The sequence below is a fragment of the Populus euphratica genome, unplaced genomic scaffold, assembly GCF_000495115.2.
Source record: "Populus euphratica unplaced genomic scaffold, PopEup_1.0 scaffold9.1, whole genome shotgun sequence".
NCBI classification, from domain to species: domain Eukaryota; kingdom Viridiplantae; phylum Streptophyta; class Magnoliopsida; order Malpighiales; family Salicaceae; genus Populus; species Populus euphratica.
Window position 1 is genome coordinate 2,455,129 of NW_011499857.1, and position 25,640 is coordinate 2,480,768.

At 33.3% G+C, this 25,640-nt stretch overlaps 4 protein-coding genes across 8 annotated transcripts; 2 read left to right on the top strand and 2 right to left on the bottom strand.

The window, feature by feature from the left end:
* Nucleotides 1-1,321: 1,321 nt before the first annotated feature.
* Nucleotides 1,322-4,892, top strand: LOC105123784 (myb-like protein X). Of its 5 annotated transcripts, none has more exons than XM_011023512.1 (3): nt 1,322-1,620; nt 2,279-4,233; nt 4,279-4,892. In XM_011023512.1, the coding sequence occupies exons 2-3, from the start codon at nt 2,323-2,325 to the stop codon at nt 4,654-4,656; spliced, it is 2,289 nt and encodes a 762-aa protein (XP_011021814.1). In that variant the 5' UTR covers nt 1,322-1,620; nt 2,279-2,322; the 3' UTR covers nt 4,657-4,892. The 5 variants fall into 5 exon arrangements, with proteins under 5 accessions (XP_011021814.1, XP_011021815.1, XP_011021812.1 ...); XM_011023513.1 differs by having other exon boundaries at nt 2,279-4,225; nt 4,271-4,892; XM_011023511.1 differs by having other exon boundaries at nt 1,323-1,620; nt 2,279-3,047; nt 3,090-4,892.
* A 994-nt stretch (nt 4,893-5,886) lies between these two features.
* Nucleotides 5,887-8,899, bottom strand: LOC105123786 (cytochrome c oxidase-like protein). Its single transcript, XM_011023514.1, has 4 exons — nt 8,706-8,899; nt 8,506-8,612; nt 8,363-8,405; nt 5,887-6,131 (listed from the first exon to the last, which is right to left on the bottom strand). The coding sequence occupies exons 1-4, from the start codon at nt 8,818-8,820 to the stop codon at nt 6,091-6,093; spliced, it is 306 nt and encodes a 101-aa protein (XP_011021816.1). The 5' UTR covers nt 8,821-8,899; the 3' UTR covers nt 5,887-6,090.
* A 3,208-nt stretch (nt 8,900-12,107) lies between these two features.
* Nucleotides 12,108-13,717, bottom strand: LOC105123787 (uncharacterized). Its single transcript, XM_011023515.1, has one exon. It carries the CDS (start codon nt 13,277-13,279, stop codon nt 12,233-12,235), a length of 1,047 nt encoding a protein of 348 aa, XP_011021817.1. The 5' UTR covers nt 13,280-13,717; the 3' UTR covers nt 12,108-12,232.
* A 6,447-nt stretch (nt 13,718-20,164) lies between these two features.
* On the top strand, nt 20,165-24,398 carry PMDH1 (peroxisomal NAD-malate dehydrogenase 1). The gene is made up of 9 exons (XM_011023517.1): nt 20,165-20,420; nt 20,527-20,745; nt 21,092-21,406; nt 22,089-22,178; nt 22,268-22,351; nt 23,522-23,557; nt 23,662-23,751; nt 23,868-23,962; nt 24,057-24,398. The coding sequence occupies exons 1-9, from the start codon at nt 20,358-20,360 to the stop codon at nt 24,127-24,129; spliced, it is 1,065 nt and encodes a 354-aa protein (XP_011021819.1). The 5' UTR covers nt 20,165-20,357; the 3' UTR covers nt 24,130-24,398.
* The last annotated feature ends 1,242 nt before the right edge of the window (nt 24,399-25,640 follow it).

Below are 25,640 nucleotides of genomic sequence, written 5' to 3' on the forward strand. Positions count from 1 at the left end.
TATGGTACATTTTTTTATAAAATGGGCCAACATATTCTTTATTTATGTTTTCTTATACAAAACTAATTATGGACCAAGTAAGCAATATGTATAGTATTGAAAGCAAGAAATAAGTGTGAAATTTCAAGGAACAAAATTTGATGATGCCATTTTAGTGTTTAAAAAATGAAGGAAGTCTGGGGTTCTTAATCATTTTCTCTTTTTTTAAAAAAAAATCTAAAAAGAATTAGGGGAGCGGGTTGTGGAGAAATATAGTTCTAATAAAAATCTAAATATTGTATATAAAGGCCAGAGCATGAATAATTTTTAAAAAGCAATAAATTAATTGACATGTCAACATATTGAAGAATATTAGTGATCGATTTGATCGATCAATTTCAGTTAAAATATGATGAGGAATATTTTTTTCTTTTAAGAAATAAAGGAATACATGTTATTGTTTATATATAAAAATAAACATCAACATAACAATCAAATGAGAACATTAATTGTTCATGTTTAAATCAAAAAGAGAAGTTGAAATTAATTATGAGTAGTGGAATTGATCAAGTTTAAACATTACTAATTGATCAAGGAAATGAGAAATTAGTTACCTAGATGGTTAGGAATCACCATTGACAAAAAAAAAAATGATAAACTATAGGATTTTAAATTAGTATGAAAAATAAAAGATTTCAATTCTATTTAGAGTGAAAGTCTTTCACAGGTTAAATAAACCTTGTGATATAATTTAGTAAGGATTTACATAATTATTAGTAAAAAAAAATTAGTTTGTATTATAATTTACTATATCTTATAAATGTTGCTTGTATAAAATTAGAATTAAATGTTTAAATGTAATTTAAACATTATATAATGTAAATAGGATCATTCAATTATTGAAAAAGATAGTTAGCTTCATGTATATGAATTTTTTTTTTTATGGTTTTGCTTTTATTTACAACTTTTATTTACTTCCTTGCTTTATTTATTTTTTTCACTTTCAATATCTCTTCTTGTTTACCTATTTTTGTTTTAGTATAGTGTTATCAAAGATAAATATATTTATTTAAAATTTAAAATCTTGAAATACTCATATTTTATTTGATTTTACGATGATGTCATATATCTTTTTTATCCGGATTCAATTGCTAGCTATCATATTTCCTTCTTAGAAGTAAAAAAACGATTGATGGGCAGCATAATTGAACAGAAAATTGGTGATTGGTGAAAAGATAGACGCGTTAGATCAACAAAATCAATATTATTTTGTGGTCAAGTAAAAAAAGGTAGAATATTAAGTTGCCCAGCTGGGCAGGTTAAATGTACTCAAAACTAAAATCCAAATTCCAAGGCTATATGATACCAAGGATTAAGGAAGACTCTTACGTGGTTCCCTAGGTTCCTGTCTCGCCTCTCTTGTCAAGTCTTACCTGTCCTTGATTTAGATCCAAGTGAAACTCATAGCCAGTGAAACTTTTGTCTTCGAAGCATTCGAACTCAAGAACAAAAAAAAAAAAAAATCCAAATCTTGCATATACATAACGCATTTAATTACTCCAGTCTCCTGAAGGGTAGTTTCAAAAAAGGCCACTACACTTTTTATCGCCATTACAGAATCTAAGGGCCTTGTTTTTGTGGGTAAGTTTCCTTTTTCCTTCATCGCTTTTTGTGAAAGTGGGTTTGTTTTTAGATCATCAAAATGCTCTGCTTCTACATTTAGTACTTGTTTTTTTATGGATGTGGTTGGTTTTGGATTGATTCTATTATAAGGGAACTTGGTTGCTTCATGCTTCCGATATGGAAGTGTTATAGATCTTTTCTCATTAATTGATGCACTGGGATCACTATCATGTGTGCACTAGAGCTTTGATCCGTTTCTTTAATTTGTTATATTCGAGTGATCGTTTGTGTCGGCCGGAAGCTATATAGATCAGATCCTGTATTTTCATGGTGAGTTATACAATTTCAGTTTCATGACAATGGCATGCATGTTGGGGTCGCTTTTGCCTTGTATTGATGGGATTTGAGTTTGGATTCTCAGTTTTGCATTTCGTAGTTAGTAGATTGATTTGGACAAATTGGTAGTGCTGACAATAAAGAAAATTTGTAACAATGAGGCACAGATAATTAAATTTGTTAATTGCCAATCATTTCAGTAAATGAAATTCTTTAGGCTTGATAAATTTGATAGCTGAGGTCGTTTTCTGTAGCCCCTTTTGTTTTATTATACATTTTAGATTAGTTTGATATCTCTTAGCAGGAGCATGGAAATGATATGAGTTTTACTTTTTAGTAGATTTCAAAAGGAGAAGTATTTGCTGTGGTTGAGGCATATTCAACATGTCCCGGTTATCACCTCGTAGGAACCAGAGATCAAAAGGTTTTAAGGTCAAGCATGCTCTGCAAATATGTCTTCTGATCGGTGTTTGCGGCTGGCTACTTTACCAAGTGAAGCACTCTCATGATAAGAAAGCAGCATATGAGAAAAGTGTGAAAACAGAGAATGATGTTGTGAAATTAGGGAGAAAGGACCTCCAGCCTGAAGTCAAAGAAAATTTCATTGGAGATGAGAGGCACAAGGAGGAGGAAGAGGAAGAGAGCAAGAGCGAAGAAGAAAGCAAACCTGATGATAACACAGGAACAGAGGGTGGCGATGATGAGATTCATGATCATTTTCATGATAAGACTGAGCGTAGAGAAGATTCTATAGATGGGGAGAAGGAAGCAGAGGATAAGACTGAAGAGGGAGTTGAGCATAGAGAGGATTCTGTGGATGGAGAGAAGGAAAGGGAAGTGAGAAATGAGAACGTCAGTGAAGGGATGGAGAGGGAGGGTACAAGGGATAATGTTAATGATGACAGCGAGAAGGGAGAGGTCAGGGAGAATGCTAGTGAGGATAAGGAGACTGAAGAGAGCAAAAGGAGTGATGGTGAAGATAAGGAGAATGTAGAGGGAAAAGAGATGGAAATTGAAGAGAGCAAAGAAAGTGAAAGCATAAACAAAGAGACTGAAGAAAGCAAGGAGAATGAAGAGAGCAAAGAAAGTGAAAGCGAGCACAGAGAGAATGAAGAGAGCAAAGAAAGTGAAAGCGAGCAAAGAGAAAGCCAAGAGAGGAAGGAGAATGAAGAGAGCAGAGAAAGTGAAAGCGAAAACAGAGAGAATGAAGACAGCAAGGAGAATGAAGAGAGAAAAGAAAGTGAAAGTGAGCACAGAGAGACTGAAGACAGCAAGGAGCACGAAGAGAGCAAAGAGACTGCAAACGAGAATAAAGAAAATGCAAGTGAAGAAAAGGAAAGGGCGGAAGAGAGTCAGCAGAAGGAAATTAAAGAGGTTGTGGAACAAAGCAATGAGGAAGAAAATAAAGAAAAAGAGTTAGAGAGTAAAGTTACAAAAGAGGATCAAGTTAATGATGGAAATAATGCACATAGTGAGGAGGCAAGGGAGGAACATTACAAGGGGGATGATGCATCCAGTGCAGTAGCCCATCAAACTCAGAATGATACGCCTGAAGAGGAGCAAGGTGATTTGAAGAAATCTGGTGAGGGAGAGCCAGTGGAAAACAAAGAGAAGAATCAATTAGAGTTTGAAAATAGAACAAATAATACTGACGTGGTTGACTTCAATCAAAATGAAGTTCCAAAGGTGAAAGAATCTGACTCCGGAGAAAATGATGATTCCGCAAATGCAAAAACAAGTGAAGAGGGTAGTAATGAAAATAATAAGCAAGACTTAGAGGATGGTTCCCATGATACTTCCACGGTAGCAACAGTGAATGAACAGCAGCATGAAGATTCTAACTCCATTCAAGTTACTGCAGATAACGTGGCATCAAAAGAAGAGGAGTCAACCATGAATAATGTTGTGCTAGAGCAAACTGAGAAACCTGAATCAGTTGCTAGCAACCAGCAATCAGATTCAAACTCAACACATTCCAGTACAACTAATAATGGAGATTCAACAAATGTAGAATCAATGGACTCTAGCAATTCTGGATCTGTTGCGTCCAATGGACAGACCAACTCCATTACACCCTTGTTGACAAGCCAAAATGGTGATGCAGCTCAGATTGACAAGTCCAACAGTAGTTCTAGTGTTGAAGGGAGTACGGAAATTGTTCTACCATTAAACACAAATGAAAGTGCTGATGCTGGGCAAACCGGACATGGTGATTCTCTGCACTCTGAACAGAAAGACACATCCTCAAACACAAATAACGATGCTAATACTGGCCAAGAGCAACAAGGTAACAATTGGAGCTCTCAAGAGAAAGATAAGTTATCAATCAGTAGTAACAATGATGGTGCTGACCAGAGTTCTGCTACCAGCAATGCAAACAACAACGACAATGAAAATGTCAACGCTGATGCAAGCCAAAAAGAACAGGTTGATCCTAACAATGGCAATGCTGGCGAGAACAGCCACTCAAACTACAATGGCAATGCAAACGAAAACACAGATGCAAACCAAAATGAACAAGTTGAATCTTCTGATTCTTCAACGTCTCGAGAAGAAGGAGATGTATCCACAAACACTAGTAGCAGCATCGATGTGAAGCAGAATGGTTCTGTTGATTCTTCCATTTCTCAAGAAGAAAAGGAGGCTCGAACAGACTTGGGAACTTTGCCTGGTTCTGGAACCAAAGGAGCTAATGGTGGAGATGCAGCTACGGAGTGAAGTTTCTATTAGGTTACAGGGTTTACTTGAACCATTATTCTTGTCATTAAGATTTTGGATTTTTTCCCCCTTCTCCCTTGATGATCAGGAAATGTGCAAGGTTGTGCTTTACTGCAATTATACTATCTAAAGAATATTTTACGTTGCTTTTCTACGTGAACAAGTAGACAAGAGTATTGAAGATTTGTTGTATCAGAGGCTTCAATAAGATTAAAGCAGAATCCTTGTGTTTGTTGTGATTAGAGCTTCAACAAAGTTAGAAGGCAGACACCACGTGAGCCAACACTTTCCCTAGTTGCAAGTGTTCCTTGCAGTTCACTCATGACTTCGAGATGAGCATTCGGATATTTTCGGATAAAAAGAATTGTTCTTTTAGATAATTACTTTGGATTTTTTTTCTTTTAGTTGATCAAACAATTTGGGTAGTTCGGATTATTTACCCATCACCTTCTCTGAATTACTTTTTTTTTGATATTTTTCTAAAAAATTTATCCCAATCAATTCAGATAACTTGGATGATTCAGGTTTTTCTTATAATGCTCACCCCTAGCATGATGCTTTAGTTAGGCAAGCATTTTTTTTCTTCTGGTATTGTCGGGTCAAAAGCCTCCCCACCAAAATCCCGAGCTGGCTCAAACTCTTTTGGTGATAAACCTACGAGGGTGACTCATTGGTTTAGGGGTCGGATAAAAACTTGTAAGATCATGGTTAAGTTCCACCTCTGACAGACATGCAAGAAACCCTTCTACCATCCTTGTGAGCCAATAGCGGAGTTCAGGTATATCCCATTTTAACTCGCCGACGCTTAGAGCTAATTACATGCTTCTGTTGAGTTTACTCGTCATCTGGAAAAATGAAAGAACGAAAAAACCACCACCATTCATCCTTATCCATTTCCCGCCCTCTAAATCGGATCACTAGACCTTAAAAACGTTCAGCACGTGCTTGATTATGTGAATTAGTAAGGTAGCTGGATCAGCAAGGAAGCTTTTTAGTTCTATCTTGAGATAGAAAATACAGAGATAGCGGCAGATGGTAGAAGAGACTGAGATGGCTGAGACATGTCCTGTTTTAAAATGACAGAAACATGTCCTGTTCACTCTAAAACATTCAGCATTCATTGTAGGAGCAACTCACTCAAGTTCAAAAGCTGTCCTCCAAAACACTATCCATTCCGTACTGGGAAAGAGTAACTGTATAAATTGCAAGTTATTAAAGATAGAAAGATAATATTTCATGTCATTCGTTTATTTTGAGCACTTAACAGGTAACAGACAATGGGACAGAAAAGAAATTCCAACATGCAAAGCCATAAAACTTAAGTGCTAAAATCAAATTCAAAGATCCAAGGTTGTCTCATCGATCTTTCTGAGAAAATGGTAGGAATGTGATAAACAAAAGTACTTTCAGATACTTCCATCCAATACAAAAGTCTCAGTGATGGTCCTCCTTAACCTCAAAGAGTCCATTTGGTCCTGCATGTCACAGAAAAAAAACAAGATAGAAGGCATATCAGATTCAAACAATCACGAATACTGATAGATGTTACACATGAAAAGGCACTTTCACTGAATTTGGCACAAGATGGGTGTGTTGCTTCGGCACAGTTATGGCCTAACCTTGTTTGTGGCAAATATAATACAACATTACAAACTAAATAATCCAACCAACTAATGCCCATGGATTGCTCCATTTTCACGTTGGAATCTGCATTATGCTGAACTTGAGACTAAACTTATTGCATCCAAAAGCAAAACAATTGCAATCTGCATACTGCTAAGTGCAACCCTAACTTGCTTTGTTAGAAGCTCTACACTACATGCCGTTATATAATACAAACTATTAGCATCATATCATAAACATGTTGGCAACTATAATCTTATAATTTTCATCATTTCTTGTTTGTTAATTGCCTCTACAAACCATCCACTGGAAATACCATTAAAGTTTCAATGCATGGAATCATTAGGCACACCATATGCTAACCACACCAGCATGAGTACCAGAAAATTTGAAAAACTATCCATCAAAGACTTCAACATACAAAATGAATTGCACCAAGCACAGGTCACGATGTAGTTTAGCCTTGGTGAGGCAGGATCAAAGCCTGGGCAGTAAGTTGGACCCTGTGTGGTATCTACCAGGATACTTACAGCAGCATTTCCTATAATAATAGAAGCACCGTACGATGCAGACAACAAAAGCAGACAAGGGTATTTCTGTAATTTTTAGATTTTCTGGAAAAACTGAAAAATCATCCGAGTATTGATTTTATTTTCTATTCAGTATTAGTTCTAAAGTAATTAGCTTTATTAGGTTTTTCCTATTCTAAATAGAACTATTAGCATTTTCTTATATTGGAAGCTGAGTCCTAGAAACTCTACATAAAGGTTTTGTAATAGTTCCATACAGAAAAAGAATCAGTTTACTAGTAAAATTTCAACAACTATGCTTTTCATTGTGTGGCCCAATCTTCCCTTAGGTATTGACTCTTATAAACCCTTGGTGTGAAACTTAGGTTTTTATATCTTCTAGGTGTGACTCCTAATAAGCCTTTCTAATGCAACTCTAGCATTTTTACATTCATCCCCAATCCCTTTAAACAATCTCCATTAGTCCCTTAACACCCCCTACCTTCATACCCAACCAAACTTAAAGACATTAACAAACAAGACTCAATCTATTACCCCCTCCATCAGGACAGTACCACTGGGTCAAACACCTGTTGGTTTGAAAAATGCACTCTACCTTTACTTAGATAAACCTCCATAACTACTAAAAAGTATTGAAATAAGCAGGATAAAAAAAAGCTATGGCACCAAGTACTCAAATCTTCAATTTAAAGTTGATTAAGAAATGGACAATTCTCTAGGAATATCACATAATGGCTGAACTAAATGTGTGAACTACAAACACATATAGCGATCAGTGGCAAATTTCTCAATGTTTAGGCATAATGCAGGCATGGGTTCCCTTAAAAATTATATGACATAAAAAGGTCCCCGGATCTGATAGCTTTCAACCAATCATACAGACTTATTGCTAATCGTACCATATCAAAAAGCTTCTCATGCCACTGCAACATATAAACGTGTACATGTATGTGTGTTTACAAATAGAAAGGATAGTCGAGGCAGTGGCAGTGGCAGTGGTGAGCAAAGGTTAATGATGAATTACACATTCGCAACTATTCAATACAATTTCCGAAGAGTGTCCTTTGGAAATGCATGAAAAGGAACTGCCCCCAGCATCCACAAAATATGTAAACAGAAGAAACTAAGCATCAAAGACTTCAAGAAACATATGAACTGAACCAAGAACAGGTTTGAAGTATTGAAACTGGCTCAGGCTATTAATCTCCACACACACCAAGAAAACAAAAAAAACACACCACGCAATTTTGGGCAATATTTGATATGGGCATCATATATTCACCAGCCAATTCTGATAGCAAGAGCACAATGAAACAGAAACCACCATTCTCTATGGACAAGCTAAAAGCCTCGATTCAAACTATCAAAACATCCCCAGATCAAAATCCAAGTCTACCAGAAAACACAAAATCAACAAAATGCAAAATCACAAAAACAAACCACTATGATAATTTCAACATAATTGGCCAAAACAAACCATTTAAGCTCAATAAAAAACCAGAAAGATTTTCCCAGTCATGGAAACTCGAGATCCAACAAAAAAAAAAACATACCCCATGGAAACTCCTTGTTGCGAATGTGCAAATATGGGTACTCCTGCACATCGAATTGAAACACAAATCTAAAGCATAAATCAATCAGATGGACAGACTAAAACTGTATTGAAGAGATGAATCAAAAGAAAACGAAAGCTCACAGGAGGGGTTTCGTGGTGAGGATGACCCTTTGATAAGTTATAAATGGCCAAGATAGTGCAGCTCGCAGCACCCAAGTACGTTATCTTTTCCCACTTCGCAGCCTCGTCTAATTAAAATCGATAAGAAAAACCCAGAAAAAGAATCGAGATCAAGATCCTGATTCTGATAAATAGAATGAAAAACAGAGAACAATACATACAAGCATCGTCGTGATGGGCAGAGGATGAAAAGCCTCGTCTAGTAGGAGCAGAGGGTTTGGAGGCGCTGCGAAGAGAGTTTCGAAGTAGAGCAGATCGCATCATAGAAATCGCCATTTCTTCTCTTTCTTTTTTTTGCTTTCAAATTTGAGCAACCCTACCCCCTGGCTGGCTGGCTCTCTCTAATAATCAGTGGGTAGGGCTTTGGAAGGTTAATTATGAATTATTTTCTTTAAAATGAATTAAATAACTTTTTTCAGTTTCAAAAATTAATTAATTATACTCTTTTGATTACTTTACTGGAAAATATTTTATTTTCTCTTCAATATTTTTCTATTTTTTTATGAAATGGAGGAAAATTATTAAGTTACAAATAATTTTAAGAGTATAGGAACTAATTAATTAGTTTTTAAAACTAAAGGGACTTCTTAAATTTATTTTTGCAAACCTAGAAGGATAAATTTATAATTTCCTCCAAAAATAAGAGACTATAAGCAACAATGATGGGGCAAAGCCACCTCCATGATAATTTTTATAAAAGAGATAGCATTTTGGAGATTTTTGAAAGAAAAAAATATTAATTATTTTTTTAGTTTAGAAATTTTTTTATTTTTATATTATATTTTTCTAGTTTTTTTATTTAAAGGAAATTTTTTTTAATTTTCTTATTCTATATTAATATGGTTTTATATTTTTTTATATATAAAATATTGCAATTTCCTTTTCATAAGTGAAACTTTAATTGATAAAAATTTGATATTTTCTATTATGGTGTTTTGATTAAGTTTTTACTTGTAATAAATTTTTTTGTTTTATGTTTTCAGTGATGTAAATTGGTATTAGGCCTAATAATTCTCTGTGATTAAGTTTTTGTTTATTTTTGCAGTTAGAAAAAAAATTTGATTTGAAAACTTTATTTTTTATTTTAAATCATTTTTTTATATTTTTATATTGTTATTAATATGGTGATATCAAAAATAAATTTTAAAAAAAATTAAAAAATAATAGCCTTTTAAACAATGGGTCAATAATAATTTTAAAAAATAAAAAATATATATAAAAAATATAAAAATATATTAAGTGTCTTGGGTCTCGCAGCAACCTAATGTTATTAAGAAAAAAGAATTCAACTAAGCCAACCTTAAATGAAAAAAAAAATTATTATTACCTAATTTTTATGGAATATAAAAAAAAACATCTATTTATTTTTTATTTATTGTATAAAAAATAATTACATAAGAGAAAAGAAAAGAAAATTAAAATAACAAAAAATAAAATTAAATATATTTAAATATAGTTGAAAGTCGGACCAATAATTTTAAATTTAGCTGCGAATCAGATATAAGTTTAGTTGTCAAATCTTATTAAAAGTGATTTGAATTTAATTTAGGAAAAAAACTCAACAGTTTTTAACACAAAAAATAAAAAAACAATACCCTAGCAATAATTTTTTAATTAAAAATCAACAAAAACAATGCTTATGTACTGTCACAATATCACTTACAATACAAAACACTATATACCTACAATGTAATCCACCATAAAATAAATCTATATCCACAAAAAAAAAAAAATACAGCATTTTTCTCATGTTTTTTATACAAAGGTCTAGGATCCGTGATGGAGCGGCATGTTACTCTCCTTTTTCCGCTGCAGTTCTTGTCCATCCATCACATGAGCCACAAAACCACATTCTTGGCCACAAACTAGCCCTAAGAAATAACAGTTTCGTCAGGCCTTTTTTCTGCGGTCCCACAAGTCCAAACTCCAATCTCAAACGCAGGGCGCAACGCAGGCTTTGAAAGAACAAGTCAAGGTGCCAATAATTTGATCTTCTTGGAAGTAATATATTTTAGACCAAATGGATGGTGATGTTCGCAGGAAAGTCTCGTTTGTTGAAATTCTTGCAGCACTTTTTGAAAGATTGGATCTCAATTTTTGGACTCTTGATTCAAGCACTCCAATTACCATAATAACCTCCGGAAAAGGATGGATCACACAATTGGTCCGTGGCTCACACAATTGGTCGGCATTTTTATTTCCTTGAGCTGAAAGATGACAATATTGTCATTGAAAATTGAAATTGTTCTAAAATAAAATACTCTAATCTTGGACGAAGTATTGCTATGATTGGAGACCATATTTGTAATTATTATATTAATCATACTCTGTCTTGTGCATTATTAAAATTACGTATGCATTTGGTACTGTAATGCAAATTGTTTTTAAAATTATTTTTTATTTTAAATTGTATTAAAATAATTTCTTTATGTTAGTGTATTAAAATCATCTGAAAATTCTTTAAAAAATAATTTAATATTTTTTAAAATTAAATACATTTTTAAAATGCAATTTCAAGCCCACGAACAAAGATTACCGCATCTTGGCTTTCATCAACAATAGCTAGCAACAGCAATCTATTAAAGACGTGGCATTGTAAATATCTCGCTTGGTGACGTGGCATTGTAAATATCTTACTTGGTTGAACTTGCTTCTAGAGAGATTGGTTGAACTGGCTTCTAGAGAGATTGGTTGAACTTGCCTTTTACTCTGCTTCATTTGAAAAGTTATTTTTTTAAGATTTTTTTAATAGTTTTAATATATTAATATTAAAAATATTTTTTTAAAATATTGTTTTAATATATTTTCAGTTAATTATCAAATGTATATTGTTTATTGAATCAATATTAAAAATATTTTTTTAAATAATATATTTTTAGTTAATTATCAAATGTATATTGTTTACTAGAATATTGAAATGATATTTTTTAAAATTTATTTTTAATATTAGTATATTAAAACAATAAAAAAATCCTTTAAAATTAAAAAATTATTTTTTTAAAAAAAGCACAGTCACTTCCCAGTGACAGACACTCCCTGGATTCACTTAACACTAGTTTAAAGTTCAAAATTCTACTACACCGACAGAAAACATAATCACTGAGTAATTAGCGATGCGTGAAGGAAGAGTCAAGCCCCCCCCCCCCCAACCAATAACAAGAAGAAGAAGAAAAACTTAACTATCATAATGAATATAAGAGATTAATTTTTATTGTATTTTATATAAAATATAAATAGATTTTAATTTTAATATTTGTTAAGAATTGTGATAGAAATAAAAAAACAAAGATCATATTATTTATATTTTCTCTATAATTATAGCTAAATTTGGATGCCTAAAAATTGTATTATCTTGAAAATGATTATAATAATATGAGAAAGGATCATAATAATATGTGAAATGATTATAATTTCATCCACGACAAAAACAAATAATATTTTAATCTAAAAATAATATTTTCATGCCTAATTATAAAATTTATGTTTTATCCAAAAAAAAAATCAATCAAAATATCTTTACATCTATACAACTTTAAAGTAAAGTTGGATACGACAAAATAAAATTACTATCAAGAATGTATTAGCAACTAATAATTACATGGAGGTCTTGAAACTCTGAGCTAAAAATATAGAAAACAAATTATCAAAATTGCAGGCATCCAGGAACGTGGGACCCTCGAAATCATGATCAAACTTCCAGAGATCTCAGCTTCATTAACTGCTTGACACTGTTTTTTTTATGATCACCATCCTCTCTGGAACAGCTGTTTGGAAGTTGTAATTCTTCAAGATCAAGCAAGTGCACAACTTCTTCCATGTTCCGTCCCGCACGCAACAACACAATTGACCACATCCTACCGTGCCAGAACACATCCTCTTTATCAAACTTTGTGGTCCCACAACCACCACCAGTCTCCTTGATCCCCTGATCACAGCCGTTCATCATCTCTCTCACCTCCTCTTCTCTCCACCCTCCATCTCTCAACCTCCGAAACACCTCTTCCAAGCATTCCCTTAATTCAAAATGATCTGAACCCCCACCAACATCTTTCCACCACCCAGAAGTCTCTCCACGTGACACCACTCTCCTCCCTCTCTCCGCCACCTCCGTCCAAAATTCTATCTTCCGGGCCTCTGTCGCTGCCCACGCAGGCACATTCATGGATACATTTTCGTTTCTTGACAAACGTATAGGAAACCCCATTTGCGAGAAATCAACTTGTTGAAAAAACCTAGTAACATCAAAGCTCAAAACACACACTTGTTCATCATCAACGTGAAAGACGGGGTTACCGGACACGTTAGGGGAAGAAGGAATATAACAGTTTCTATAAATAGGCACAAGAACTGGTGCTTTATCCAAGAACTGTTTTGCAAAATCTAGGGCTTTGTTGGTATCTTGAGGTTTATGACCCCAAGAATCAACCCAGAAGTTGTTTAGAGAGATATTCTTAGAGAGGTTCAAGGAAGGAAGGTTTAAGAGGATTTGGAGTTGTTGCAAAGAGGAGGAACGCCAGTTAGGGAAGTGAGGTCCGATGGGGAGTCCTTCTTGGAGAATGGACCGAAGGTCAGGCGGGAAAGTGAAATGGAAGGTGGATTCGATAGAGGTGAATTCAGAGTCTGTGAGGCCAGGGAGGATTGGGATGTTGAGTGATTTGAGGTGGTCTAATAAGGTCTTGGCATAGGCAGCAAAGGAGAAACATACTAGTACTGTGTTCTGTGTTGCTGCTGCCATATATATATATATATATATAGAAATGAATGATGAAGAAGAAGACTAGATTGAAATATATATAGATAGAGAAGAGAGATGAGAAGAAGTAACAAAATATTGAAGATAATATATAGTAAGAAATTAGGGTTTGTGTTTGTGCAGGACGGATCATATATTATTGTGGTTTAATCTGTTACGAGGAAGAGCGAGTTTGGAGGAGGAGAGTGTATGGTTTGTGGAAGTAGCCAGGATGCGAAGAAGTCTCCAAGGAGTTAAAGATCCGTATGGGTATGAAGAGACACGAGTTTGACTTGGACTAGTATACGAGGAGAAGGAGGAGGAGGAGGAGGAGGAGAAAAGCTAACGTAACAACTCATGACTGCCAACGGCCAGAATGAAGTTGCCTGGGGAGGGGTCGGGTTGCCTTGAGCAGGAAAAATATCGAAGGTGGCTTTTCTATCACCGCCATACTCGTTAAAGAGTTTAAATTAAATTAATATAATTTAATATATGATAGAAATTTAAAAATAATAATTGCTTGACTTTTTTTTTGTGTTTTATTTCTTTTACCTAAACGTGATTATTGTATTCCAAATTAATAATTAGATTTAAAACACGATTGGATGCATATCAAGGATTCAAATTAATTATGTTATCTCCTGTTATAATGCAACATGCATTATTTATTACTACACTATTACTAATACTAAAAATAAAGATTTTTTTTTTACTTCAAATTGCCTTATTCCGTAATTTGATTTCCTATAAGAAAAAAAATTAATTGCTATCATAGATAAATATTTTTTTTATTAATATTTGTGTTCAAGTTAGCTTATGCATACTTTAACTAATCCTATAAACTCTAAAATTAACAATAAAAAAACTTGAACTCATAATAATTATTGTGGAGTAAATTCAATATTTAACAAATTGAATTACCCATCAAGTTAGAGTTGGAAAATTCCACCTTATATTTATATAAAATGAATATATCACTGAAAAAAATTATACTTCATACAAGATGAATAACAAATAAAAATTAAGAATTATCTTCTAGAAAAAAAATTATGTTAAAATTAAAATGAGATTGAGAAAGAACAATTTTGTTTTTCCTTTAATTGTTAATTTATTAATCAAGGGTGTCTCTAAAACATAATATATTTGGCTATACATACATACATACATACATACATACATACATACATACATACATACATACATACATACATACATACATACATACATACATATATATATATATATATATATATATATATATATTATCCCAGAATGGAGAAGAGATAATTATGTAACTCGACCACTCATGGAGCGAATATATATAGGTGTTTAAGATTATATATATATATATATATATATTATCCCAGAATGGAGAAGAGATAATTATGTAACTCGACCACTTATGGAGCGAATATATATAGGTGTGGCATATGGTGTTTTTATAAATAAATTTTAATGTGAAAATACTGGAAAATAACTTTTTTATAATTTTTTTTTACATTAGTATACCAAAATATTTACAAAATACTAAAAAAATATCTATTTAATATTTTTTTTCAAGCCTAAAATACTTTTAAAATAAACTTATAACAGAAGTTACACCATACATCTTCCATATAACGTTTATATTAATGAAATCCAGCTTCACATGACAAAAATTTAAATAAAGATATGTGAATCTATTATATATCGATCCCATCATATAACAATTAAGATATATAACAATTGACTGAAAAGGTTGATCTAGTAGTTAATGGGTCATGCTCTTTTTTTAATTTATAATTTAAATCTCAGGACTAACAATTATAAGAATTTATTATTAAAAAAAATCATAGAAAATACATTTTTAATTAAAACCATTAAAAATAATAATATATATTGATTGATGTACAAACTATCTATAAAATATATCTTGTCATTTAATAAAAATACATAATTAATCACGACCTTGGATCCCCGCAGCTAGCCTCTGCCTTGTTTAATTTAAATTTATAGTGTATTAAAAATCTGTATCGTGCCTCGGCTCCGACCCGTCCAATCTATTTAATTGGGAAGCAAACACATCGTAATATCCTGAAATCATGCTAGAATAGGACCCCATTAATCATCGATCTCTATGAACATTGTAAGGTTTCTAGCGTCGTGGAATATATGGCACCGAGACATTCTAGGATGCACTCGCTATATGGCATGGAAATCTGGTCTTAGAATCTGATTAGGCTGTGAGGAATGATGACAATTGGGTGAGTTCATTTTGCTTGTGGCCTCGCGTCTGATACTGTCAAATGGCTTCCCGTGATGCAATATCCTAATCCAGAGCTTGAACGTGCAAGTTGTCATTGCTGCAAAATCTTGACCATATGGCGTGGCTCAAGTCGAGATAGACAAAAGGACAACATCGTGACTTAAGAGTAAAGACTTGCTGTTGATTCGGACAAAGGTTTCAAGGGGCCATGTGTGGTGGACGGAGGATAAAAACTAAGATGGATGTTGATTTAAAACAATGCTCTGAATTGCTTGACCGGATAGCTGCTGGTCCTGGACGAAACCGGTGGCTGCTATCCGCTCAGAGCTATGGCTTGGCCTCGACGGGGTAGTTGTTGTTCGGTCACGACTGCTGGGTAAAACAGGTGCTCATCTGGGTAGCCAGACAACTTGTTGATCCCAATGGCCCAACCAAATAGAAATTCTCTTGCAGGCCAACTGGGTAGAAAAGGAAAGGAGAGAAGTTAGCAAGCCAAGCAATGTTTAATCACATCTATATTGTTAGGCCTTCTTGATTTTACGGAGTCCTAGTACAGTGCGATGCTGGGACACACATTATCTCTCAGTCTTTTTTTTTTTTTTCAGAGTAATTTTAAGAAAATTCGATTTTTTTATATTTTTAAATTATTTTAATCTAAAAATATTTAAAATAAATTAAAAAATATTATTTTAATATAAAATATCTTAAAAAACAATCTTTATTCACAGAAATTAAAAAGATAGCTTAACTTGGCAGCTCAATGGATCTGGGTTTGGAAATTTTCACTTGGACTGGACTGAGCTGGTTGCCCATGCAGAAGTTTTCAACATCTGGGCTCAATGCATATGCACACACACATTCACACAGCTGCACTTTGAATTCTTCTTATTCTCTTGATTGCCAGTGACGATGGGATTTGATTGTTTTTCTTTGTTTTCTATCTTGTTTAGGGCAACTTCCTCAAAAATGTGTGCTCTGGCTTCTGGTTGAACCTTGCATGGTTCTTATTTTCTAGCTTGAGCTAGGAGTTGAGGCTTGTCAAGTGAAGGTGGAGCATCAACTGAAGCAGCTAATTTCTTTGGTCTTCTCTTTGATGCTTTTCTAGATACAGCACTTCCAGCAACATGAGCAATGAGATCTTCCATTGCTTGCTTCACAGGTGGAATTTCTGCTTCAAGCTTCATTATACGGCCCTTGTAATCAGTTATTTCTGATTGCAACTGACCAAAGCTGAACATGCTCTGCCGAATTCATCCTCACACAAAACCATCAACGTAAACCAAAAATTCACTTATATTGACTGACAACCATTACATAATAAGATCACAGTAAACAATAACAGAAGAGTTAAAGAACACGCACTTGAGCATCCCATGGTTGTTGGTGCTTTTGAGAAAGTTTTTCTGGTGTCCCAATGATGCCTCTTTGAAAAGATTATAGAAGGGATGTTGCGGAACCAGGCATATTTGGAGGTTGTGAACGGACATAGCCGTATGATCCTGGAACAGTATAGGTGCAAGGAGAGCATAATTGCCACCAAGATGAGGTATCCCAAGGCCCTGCTAACAAGAAAAGCTTCAGGTCATAATAATGCCCAGAAGAAAAGGTACTTGAGAGTTCCCTGTGGCATCATTATACTAATATTAATCCTGCCAACTGAGTACACATTTTATCCATAGAGGCGACAATTAAAGTAGTTCAAGATGCATAAACACACACACACAAATTCTATATTGCAGTACATAGCATCCTGATTTACATTAGTAGCCTACATTACCTGGAAAGCATGGATATGGGCAGGCAAATTGCTAGCCCAGGTTGGAAACCTGAGGGTGGTTTTTCAAAGAAGTTCCACCTCCACCCACCACAGCAAAATGCCGGCTACCATCAATTGTTCCAATGGGAGTGAATGGTCGAGGAAAACCAGGTGCATTCACTCCTGGTACCTGGTAACCATAGAGATGGGGTAGACAAAAGGGTATGGTCGATTGTGACAGTAGATGGCTCTGCAGGACATGATGGTGAAGCAATTGCAGGTTCAGCAATTGTTCCCACTGGCTCATGGCAACGCGTAGTGGTGATTGTGTCAGTACATGTCGCTTTGAGCTTGAGGAAGGCTGTTCCACAGTATTTCGAGGAATTGAATTGTATTGCCGATCCCAAAAAGTCGCAGAGTCGCAGAATGGACTATCATCCCTGCTAGCCAATGCCAAATTGGATTGGTTTTGTTGACTGCTCTGCTTATCATCAGATATACAAATTACACAGTCGAAGCTGGTTTCAAGATTAATCAACAAAAAACAAACAAAAAAAAAAGAAATAACAAGATTTTGACAGTGATTTTTATTTCTTGCCTTTTCATCTATAGAATCATTACTCGTATAAAGAACTAGCATTTCATATAACAAAAATAAGGAAACCAATGCGCTGCATGTTATTATTAAATGGAGAGGTAAGAACACACAACACAGAGAAAAAAGTAGAAAAGAAAACCCTAACGAGGAAAATAAAAAAGATTCATACCAGAATTATGAATATGATGCGTTGAAAGTAAAAGTATAACAAAAGAAATTGAGAAATAATATGCATTTGATGAAATGACATAATTATGAATGAATTTAAGAATACATAGATTAAATTTTTAATTTTTAAAATCAGAAGGGCTGTTAATTACTTTTAACAAATTATAGGGCTATATTATAAAACTCTAAATAGCATGAGTCTAGTGACTCGTGTCGTGAGTGGTGATTTACAATTCAAGAGAATAAACTAGTCTGCTTATTAATGACACGTGTACAACGATGGAAATCATTGACGATTTGATTGGTGGCTTATAACGTAGCGTTTGGGAATGGGATAAAATGGGAGGGAAGGCAGATACATTTTCCCTTGATTGGATTGCTCTACCGCATAGTTGTTGATTGAGTATTAATTTTTTTTAAAAATTAAAATAATATTATTTTGATAAAAAAATAATATTTTTTAATATTTATTTTAGACTAAAGATAGAGATGGTAATTTGTTGTCCTCTTTTATTTTTTATATTTTTAAATGAAAATAATTTATTTTTTGTTAACTTTTTTTCCATTTGCATTTAATTGTCATATGGTTAAGGGTATTTTAATAATTAAACATTAGAGGCTCGTGTACAATTCACATGTAAATCTTGATGGGTTTGAATGGTATAACTGAACAAAAATAATGATTTAATACTAATTAAAGATATATAAGTCTATATCATGGCAATTTGAGCATCCTAATATTTACTAGCTATTTAAATTGTGTTTCGCTGTGAATTGTAATTTGTTTTTTTAAAAAAATAGGTATATAAGTTATTTTAATGTATTTCTTATATTAAAAAAATCAAAATATAAATAAAAAAATTTGCGTAAACATCTTATTAAATAGATAATTATCTATGTAAATAAACATAAATAAATTATTGATAATAAATAAAAAAAATTTAAAAAATAAATCAAGATATTTAATCACACAAAATAAAATATTTATTTGGTTGTGTTTCTTAAACTTTAAATTAATAAAAAATAATATAAATAAAACTAATTGATAAACTTACACCCTACAAAATATATCATGTAAAGATAAATATGTTAGAAATATAATTTAAAAATATTTTTTTATTTTAAAAAGTAAGGTTCATTTGTATATATAAAAAAAAATTAATGAATCCACGTCTATATTTCATGTTAACTAATGATACTTTAAGGCTTCCGTAGAAGATTGATGCTCATTGAGTGCAATGAAATGTAACTTTTTTCACCTAACATTTGTTAGGTATTGTAATTACTTTTAATGAAATAGCCCATTTCAATTTAAAATTAAATATTTAATCAATGTAGTATCATATATATATATATATATATAATTGAATCTTTTTTCATCACCTATTTCTTAGTTTCTTTGTTTATTTTTGAAGAAAAAAATCAGAAAGGAAGAAATAATTGAGGAGGAACTAAAAAGACTAAGAGGGACTAATTAATTTAATGAGAGTAGGTTATAATTGATTGATCGTTGACGCCCGATGCCACCAAACATAAAGAGAGCATTCAACGACCACGATTTTGGACACAACCGAGATCCGGATACGATGCTCCTCCTCTTTCTTTTCTTTTTTTCATTTTTTCTTTTTAATGATGGATCGTTTTGAGACAAACTTGATCCTCAAAAATAAAAAATCAGGGTTTTGGTTGAATTTTGCGAGTAATTTTTCAAAGATAATCAAGATAATTTTTTTTAAGAAATTTGTGATCATGTTAGAAACCTATGTTTTATTCTTTTGAAAATGGGAGAAACTATAAAACGAAACGAATTAATTTCTATCTAATTTTGAAAACTAATTAATTAGTCCCTTTCATCATTTTCTCAATCTTTTCTAATTTCTATTTTATTTTTTTAAGAAATAGAAACAAAGAAAAGAAAGTAAATAGTTCAGAAAGATTGAAAGAGAAATAAAACATTTTCCAACATAAAAATAATATTAAGTTAAATAGAACCCAACAATATTCAAATAACAAATCGTATAATTTTTAATAATTCAAAATATAATTTATAATTTACCGTAGAAATTCGGAATGAATGGCAACATGGAAAGCACACTAAACGCGGATATGATGGATTTTGATGCTTTCCACGTTTCCCAATACATTTAGTTTTTGCTAAATCCAACGTTTGACGTCATCAGTACAGTGCATAACATACATCCCATGTTCCTGTATGAAGGCGTCTTCTTCTTCTTCTCTTGCACAACAACTCTAAACGTAGAGTAGATATCAACGACGCAACTCTCTCTCTCAAGAAACAAAACGAAACAAAACGATGCAGCAATCCAACCTACGCATTGCAAGAATTGCAGCCCATATTAATCCTCCAAATCTCCAGGTTTCTCTATCTTTTTATTGAGTTATTTGTTTGCTTGCTTTCTTTGTTTCTTTTAATTAATTGAATCAAGGGAAATGATAAAAACTGTTTTTTTTTTTTAACAAAGATGTTGGAGGAGGATTTGGGTCTGGAGCGGGTGAATTGCCGAGCCAAAGGAGCATCATCTGGCTTCAAGGTTGCTATACTGGGAGCTGCAGGAGGCATAGGGCAGCCACTGGCTATGTTAATGAAGATGAACCCATTGGTTTCTCTTCTTCACTTGTATGATGTCGTCAACGCTCCTGGTGTCACTGCTGATATTAGTCACATGGACACTTCTGCTGTGGTAATTGCCTCTTTCTTTTTCTCTTTTCTTTTCTATTTTTATTTTTGGGGTTCAATTTTTTTCTCATGATGTTTTATTTTATTTCCCTTTTGGTTTAATATCTGTTTTATGGTAATTTGGAATCTGGGTTTGGTTGGCTATGTTATGATGTGTTTTGTGGCGTTTGGGGTTTCAAAATCTGGAGCTATTTATCTGATTTGATGATTGGATGAAGGGTTTTTTTTTAGATTAGTGATTGCTCAAATCATTTGAGACTTAGTTCATCCTTGAATTGCTTGAAACTTCAAATAAGTAAGCAGTTTTCTGAATTTGTGCGAAAGAACTTATGATATTTTGTGATTTGTAGGTTCGTGGGTTCTTGGGGCAGCAGCAATTAGAGGATGCTCTTATAGGGATGGATCTTGTAATCATTCCCGCTGGTGTTCCTAGAAAACCAGGAATGACGAGGGATGATCTCTTCAACATCAATGCTGGAATTGTTAAGACTCTTTGTGAAGCAATTGCTAAATGCTGCCCAAAAGCTATTGTCAACATAATTAGCAATCCTGTTAATTCCACCGTTCCAATTGCAGCTGAAGTCTTCAAGAAAGTTGGTGTCTTTGATCCAAAACGAGTTTTGGGAGTCACGATGCTTGATGTTGTCAGAGCCAATACTTTTGTGGTAAGAACTACGAACCACTGTTGACTCATTTGGGATAATCTTTGCTTCTTTCTACTGCTGATATATCAATGAGTTGCTAATGGCTGGCTATCTGCTGTTAAATGACCAAATTGCTTGCATCTTTTCCACTCCTTTACAACTTTATTATACGCTTTGAAGTCAATTATGATGGATCAATGCATTGGTCGTGACAATGTACAGGTGAAGGATATGATCTTCTTGTTGGAAGGTTTAGTCTTTGTTAATTGTTGGAACCTGTTTCCCTCATTTTCATTCATGATAGAAAGAAAAATCAAATGCATCCCATACTCATTACTGACTGAAATGATATTCAGTAAAGCTGTTGTGAGGCTGATGGCTTCTTTTGCAATAAATTGAGCCTGGAAATTATTTGCTACAAGGAAGATATTGCTAATTTTATGAATTTTCGAGACAAGCAATGTGATTCAATAATCGATGTTACATAAACTATGATGCCAGTATTTATAGACTGTTAATTGCTTGTGTTGCTTTTAATCCACCATGGCATGGAGAATTTAAAATAGCTTAGCTCAGTGCACCTTGTTTTATACAATTGTTTGCTTCTTGTAACTTCTTGTTCTATTTTAGTGTTTTTACTATCATTCACTTCCATTCTGGAATTAATGTATGTGTTATTTTCCTAACTCTATTTACCCCACAGGCTGAAATTATGGGTCTTGATCCTAGGGAGGTTGATGTTCCAGTTGTCGGGGGTCATGCTGGGGTTACTATATTACCTCTTCTATCACAGGTTTAACTTCATTTAAACTTGGGAACTGTATGTATGTTGTATTGTAGTTCTTGTATCACTTATTCTGTCCTCTGTTCTCCGTTGTTTAGGTAAAACCTTCATGCTCATTCACACAGAAAGAAATAGACTACTTGACAGATCGTATTCAAAATGGCGGAACAGAAGTTGTTGAGGTAAGAGATACTTGTGCCATGTTTTTTCATTTTATTTTCGAACAAAAACAACTGTTGTTTTGGAGGGGTTAATTGGGATCATGTTAAACTTCATGCTTGCAGTATCCTGTAGCCTCATCCGATGGCCATTCGAGTCTTGCTTAAGTTGATGTCAATCTTTTTGGCTCTCTTAATAAATGATTTCTGATGGTCCATATGCCTAATTTGTTGCACGGGGATCATTGTAGTAAGGATATGACTGGCAATTCAATGCTGCAAAGTCCATCCAGAATTGCATATTTATAACACATCCAAAGATTGCTATTAATAACAAACAATACATCATGATAAATCTTTTTGTAACATGTAGGGACACAAGGTTTTAAAATTTTTAATACTTGTTATTTGCATGATGTTGCTTATAGAAGATATAATAAATCTACCTTTTCAAACCTCGGGACGCGTTTCATTGTTCTTGTTATTCTCTGTCTTGTAAGAAAGAGTCCCTGAATGTCACCACTACATATATATATAATGTATCCCGAAAGAATGATGTCAAGTTATGGTTTTTGTCTTACTAAGACCAGAATAATTTTCTTTCGATGTCAACTTTGTTTCCTTTTAAAAAAATCAAATACATTGGAATCATAAATGTAGACTGATTGAAAGAAAAAACAAAGAAAGAGAGAAAAACAGAGTTGTGTAAGTTTTTCCAACAACTGTTACAAATGGCAGAAGACCAAGCTGCTTTGGCTGGTAGAGTGCGCGTGGGAGTAAGTATGCAGGAGGGACATAATGAAAATTTCTTACCTCGAGAAAACAATTTGCTCTTGAAAGGCATGTGTTACTTTAGTAGATAGCTTCCTGAACCCTTAAGGACTTTACAAGGCCTATATTATTCCTGGATCTCTGTTCTGCTGCTATTATAATTTTCTGATTTTTGGCCGAGTTCAACTTCAGTTCAGCTTTTTGATATTGTCCTCTTTATTGTAGTACCCAACTGCCACTGCATTAGCTGTAGAAATTATTGACAAGGATTTGATATCAACTGCCAAGTTGTTGCAGCTGTTGGCTTGAAGTTTACATATTGATTATTTTGCTGACAACTCCCTATAGATGTAGTGCCATTCTATTGCCATGGTGTTGTGTTCTTCAATTATGTTTGAGTCAGCATTTGGATGCATTTTGCAGGCAAAGGCTGGAGCTGGTTCTGCCACACTATCGATGGTTGGTTACATTTACTCTTACAATTTTTTTAATCCTTACTGTTCTACTCGTCATTTTGAACTGGTCGAAGTAATGTGACTCAAGATATAAAACAATATTTGCAGGCATATGCTGCTGTTAAATTTGCAGATGCTTGCCTCCGGGCCTTGAGAGGAGACCCTGCTGTTGTTCATTGTGCATACGTGGCTTCTGAGGTTTGCTTCCGGTGTCCTTTTTTAGTGAACCATCTTTTAAATCATTTGTTTTTCTACATTTGAGCATTTAGTGAGTCTAGGGGGCTTGTATGAAACTCACATTCTACATTCTATAGGTGACCGAACTGCCTTTCTTTGCATCCAAGGTACGGCTAGGCCGTAATGGAGTAGAGGAAATTTACCCACTTGGACCCCTCAATGAGTATGAAAGGTCTACAACTATTTGCTTTATACTCTCTTGATGAAAAACCTGGTTAAATTCATTACAAATTTAAGAGAACAGAATCATATCTGTTTATCAACAGGGCTGGTTTGGAGAAAGCGAAGAAAGAGCTGGCAGGGAGCATTCAGAAGGGGGTTTCCTTTGTAAAGAAATGAGTTATGCCATTGATATATTTCAGTGATGGTTTTCTGCCATTTGTGGTTCATTTTAGTACCGTGTTTCCTCAAGGTACCGGTTCCTTGATATAAGTTGTATTTATTTGTTTTAGCTGACAGTAAGAGAGTTCGAATCTTATAATAAAAATGAGGTTTCTTGCACAGGGCTCTGGGGAGATTCATGTAATGAATAGATAGAAATAATAATTATAACCTCTGAACTATTCCAGAGAATACTTGCTAGTGCACAGGTTTGATTTCTTTTTCAAGGACATAATTCTGTAGATGCTAAACGCAGCGCAGCCCAGCCCAGCCCACTTCATGATCTGATGAAGAATCTATTTGTTTTTTTGTTTTAAAAATAATTTTGAAAAATTTAATTTTTTATTTTAAATTAATTTTTTTAGTATTTTTATATTATTTTTTTAGTTAATTTTTTTAGTATTTTTATATTATTTTAACATGTTAATATTAAAAATATTATTTTAATATATTTTTAAATAAAAAAATATTTTGGATAATTGGTTAATAGGTTGACTTACTTCAATAAAAATTGTCTAGTTTTAGGTTTTTTTAAGTTAAATATTATCTTAATTTTTTAAAAAAAACATAAGATTTTAATTGGGATGATGATTTATATTAGTTTGATTGGGTTAATTTTTATTTATTTATTTTTTATTCTGACATGGATTAAGTTTTGGATTGATCGAGTTTCTTCTTGAAAGCAGTTTAGATTGAGATTGTTTATGCAGTTTAATTGTATTTTTAAAATAAATTGAATTTTCTAATGTTTTTGAATTATTTTTATATATTGACGTTAAAAATAAAACCTAAAAAATAAAAAATATATTACTTAATATACTTTTAAATAAGTAAATAAAAAAAAAAGATGAAGAGTCACGCTATGAGAAGTGACTGTCTGAGTGAGTGCAGAAATAATTGAAGGGACAAACATAGAAATAGGAGAAGTGATAAACAAAGACAGAACTGAACAGGATAGTCTGTCAGATGTGCCAACAAGCGTGCTGCATTGAAAAGCCTCATGGATGCCATGTCAGTTCCTCTTCGTGGCAGCCAGCTAAATAGCTTCTGAGATTCATTCTTCGCCAGTCACCTGAACTGTCTCTTCCTCCCTCCCCCAGGCTTTGTGAATCGGGCCTGAATGATTGATTGTGCTCAGAAACAGTGGTAGTCTATGTTTTTGTTCAGCTTACAGCAAAACTTCTCTTGCTTAGTCACATCGATTGATGGGAGCTAAAATAATTTGTTTTTAAACTTATATACTTGTTTTTTTATCTATTTTTCTTTTAAATATTATTCCCATAATAACTTTAATAAGTCATATCTAAAAATATTTTTTAAAAAAATTATTGTTTGAGATTGTCTTTACCAGCTTTATCAAACATTTCTAAATCCTTGGAGATCTTATTGTCTGAGATTGTCTTTGCCAGCTTTATCCAGAAGAGTAATGTTAAGCTTATATGTTAAGAGTTAATTATAACTTAGTCCTT

Excerpts from the sequence above, each read along its gene's own strand:
- LOC105123784 (XM_011023510.1), top strand. The coding sequence starts at position 2,323 with ATGTCCCGGTTATCACCTCGTAGGAACCAGAGATCAAAAGGTTTTAAG.
- LOC105123786 (XM_011023514.1), bottom strand. The coding sequence starts at position 8,820 with ATGGCGATTTCTATGATGCGATCTGCTCTACTTCGAAACTCTCTTCGC. Across the intron at positions 8,613-8,705 it reads TGCCCATCACGACGATGCTT|ACGAGGCTGCGAAGTGGGAA; the intron begins GTATGTATTGTT and ends GATTTTAATTAG. Across the intron at positions 6,132-8,362 it reads CAACAAGGAGTTTCCATGGG|GACCAAATGGACTCTTTGAG; the intron begins GTATGTTTTTTT and ends TGTGACATGCAG.
- LOC105123787 (XM_011023515.1), bottom strand. The coding sequence starts at position 13,279 with ATGGCAGCAGCAACACAGAACACAGTACTAGTATGTTTCTCCTTTGCT.
- PMDH1 (XM_011023517.1), top strand. The coding sequence starts at position 20,358 with ATGCAGCAATCCAACCTACGCATTGCAAGAATTGCAGCCCATATTAAT. Across the intron at positions 23,752-23,867 it reads GTGCATACGTGGCTTCTGAG|GTGACCGAACTGCCTTTCTT; the intron begins GTTTGCTTCCGG and ends TACATTCTATAG. Across the intron at positions 23,963-24,056 it reads CCCCTCAATGAGTATGAAAG|GGCTGGTTTGGAGAAAGCGA; the intron begins GTCTACAACTAT and ends GTTTATCAACAG.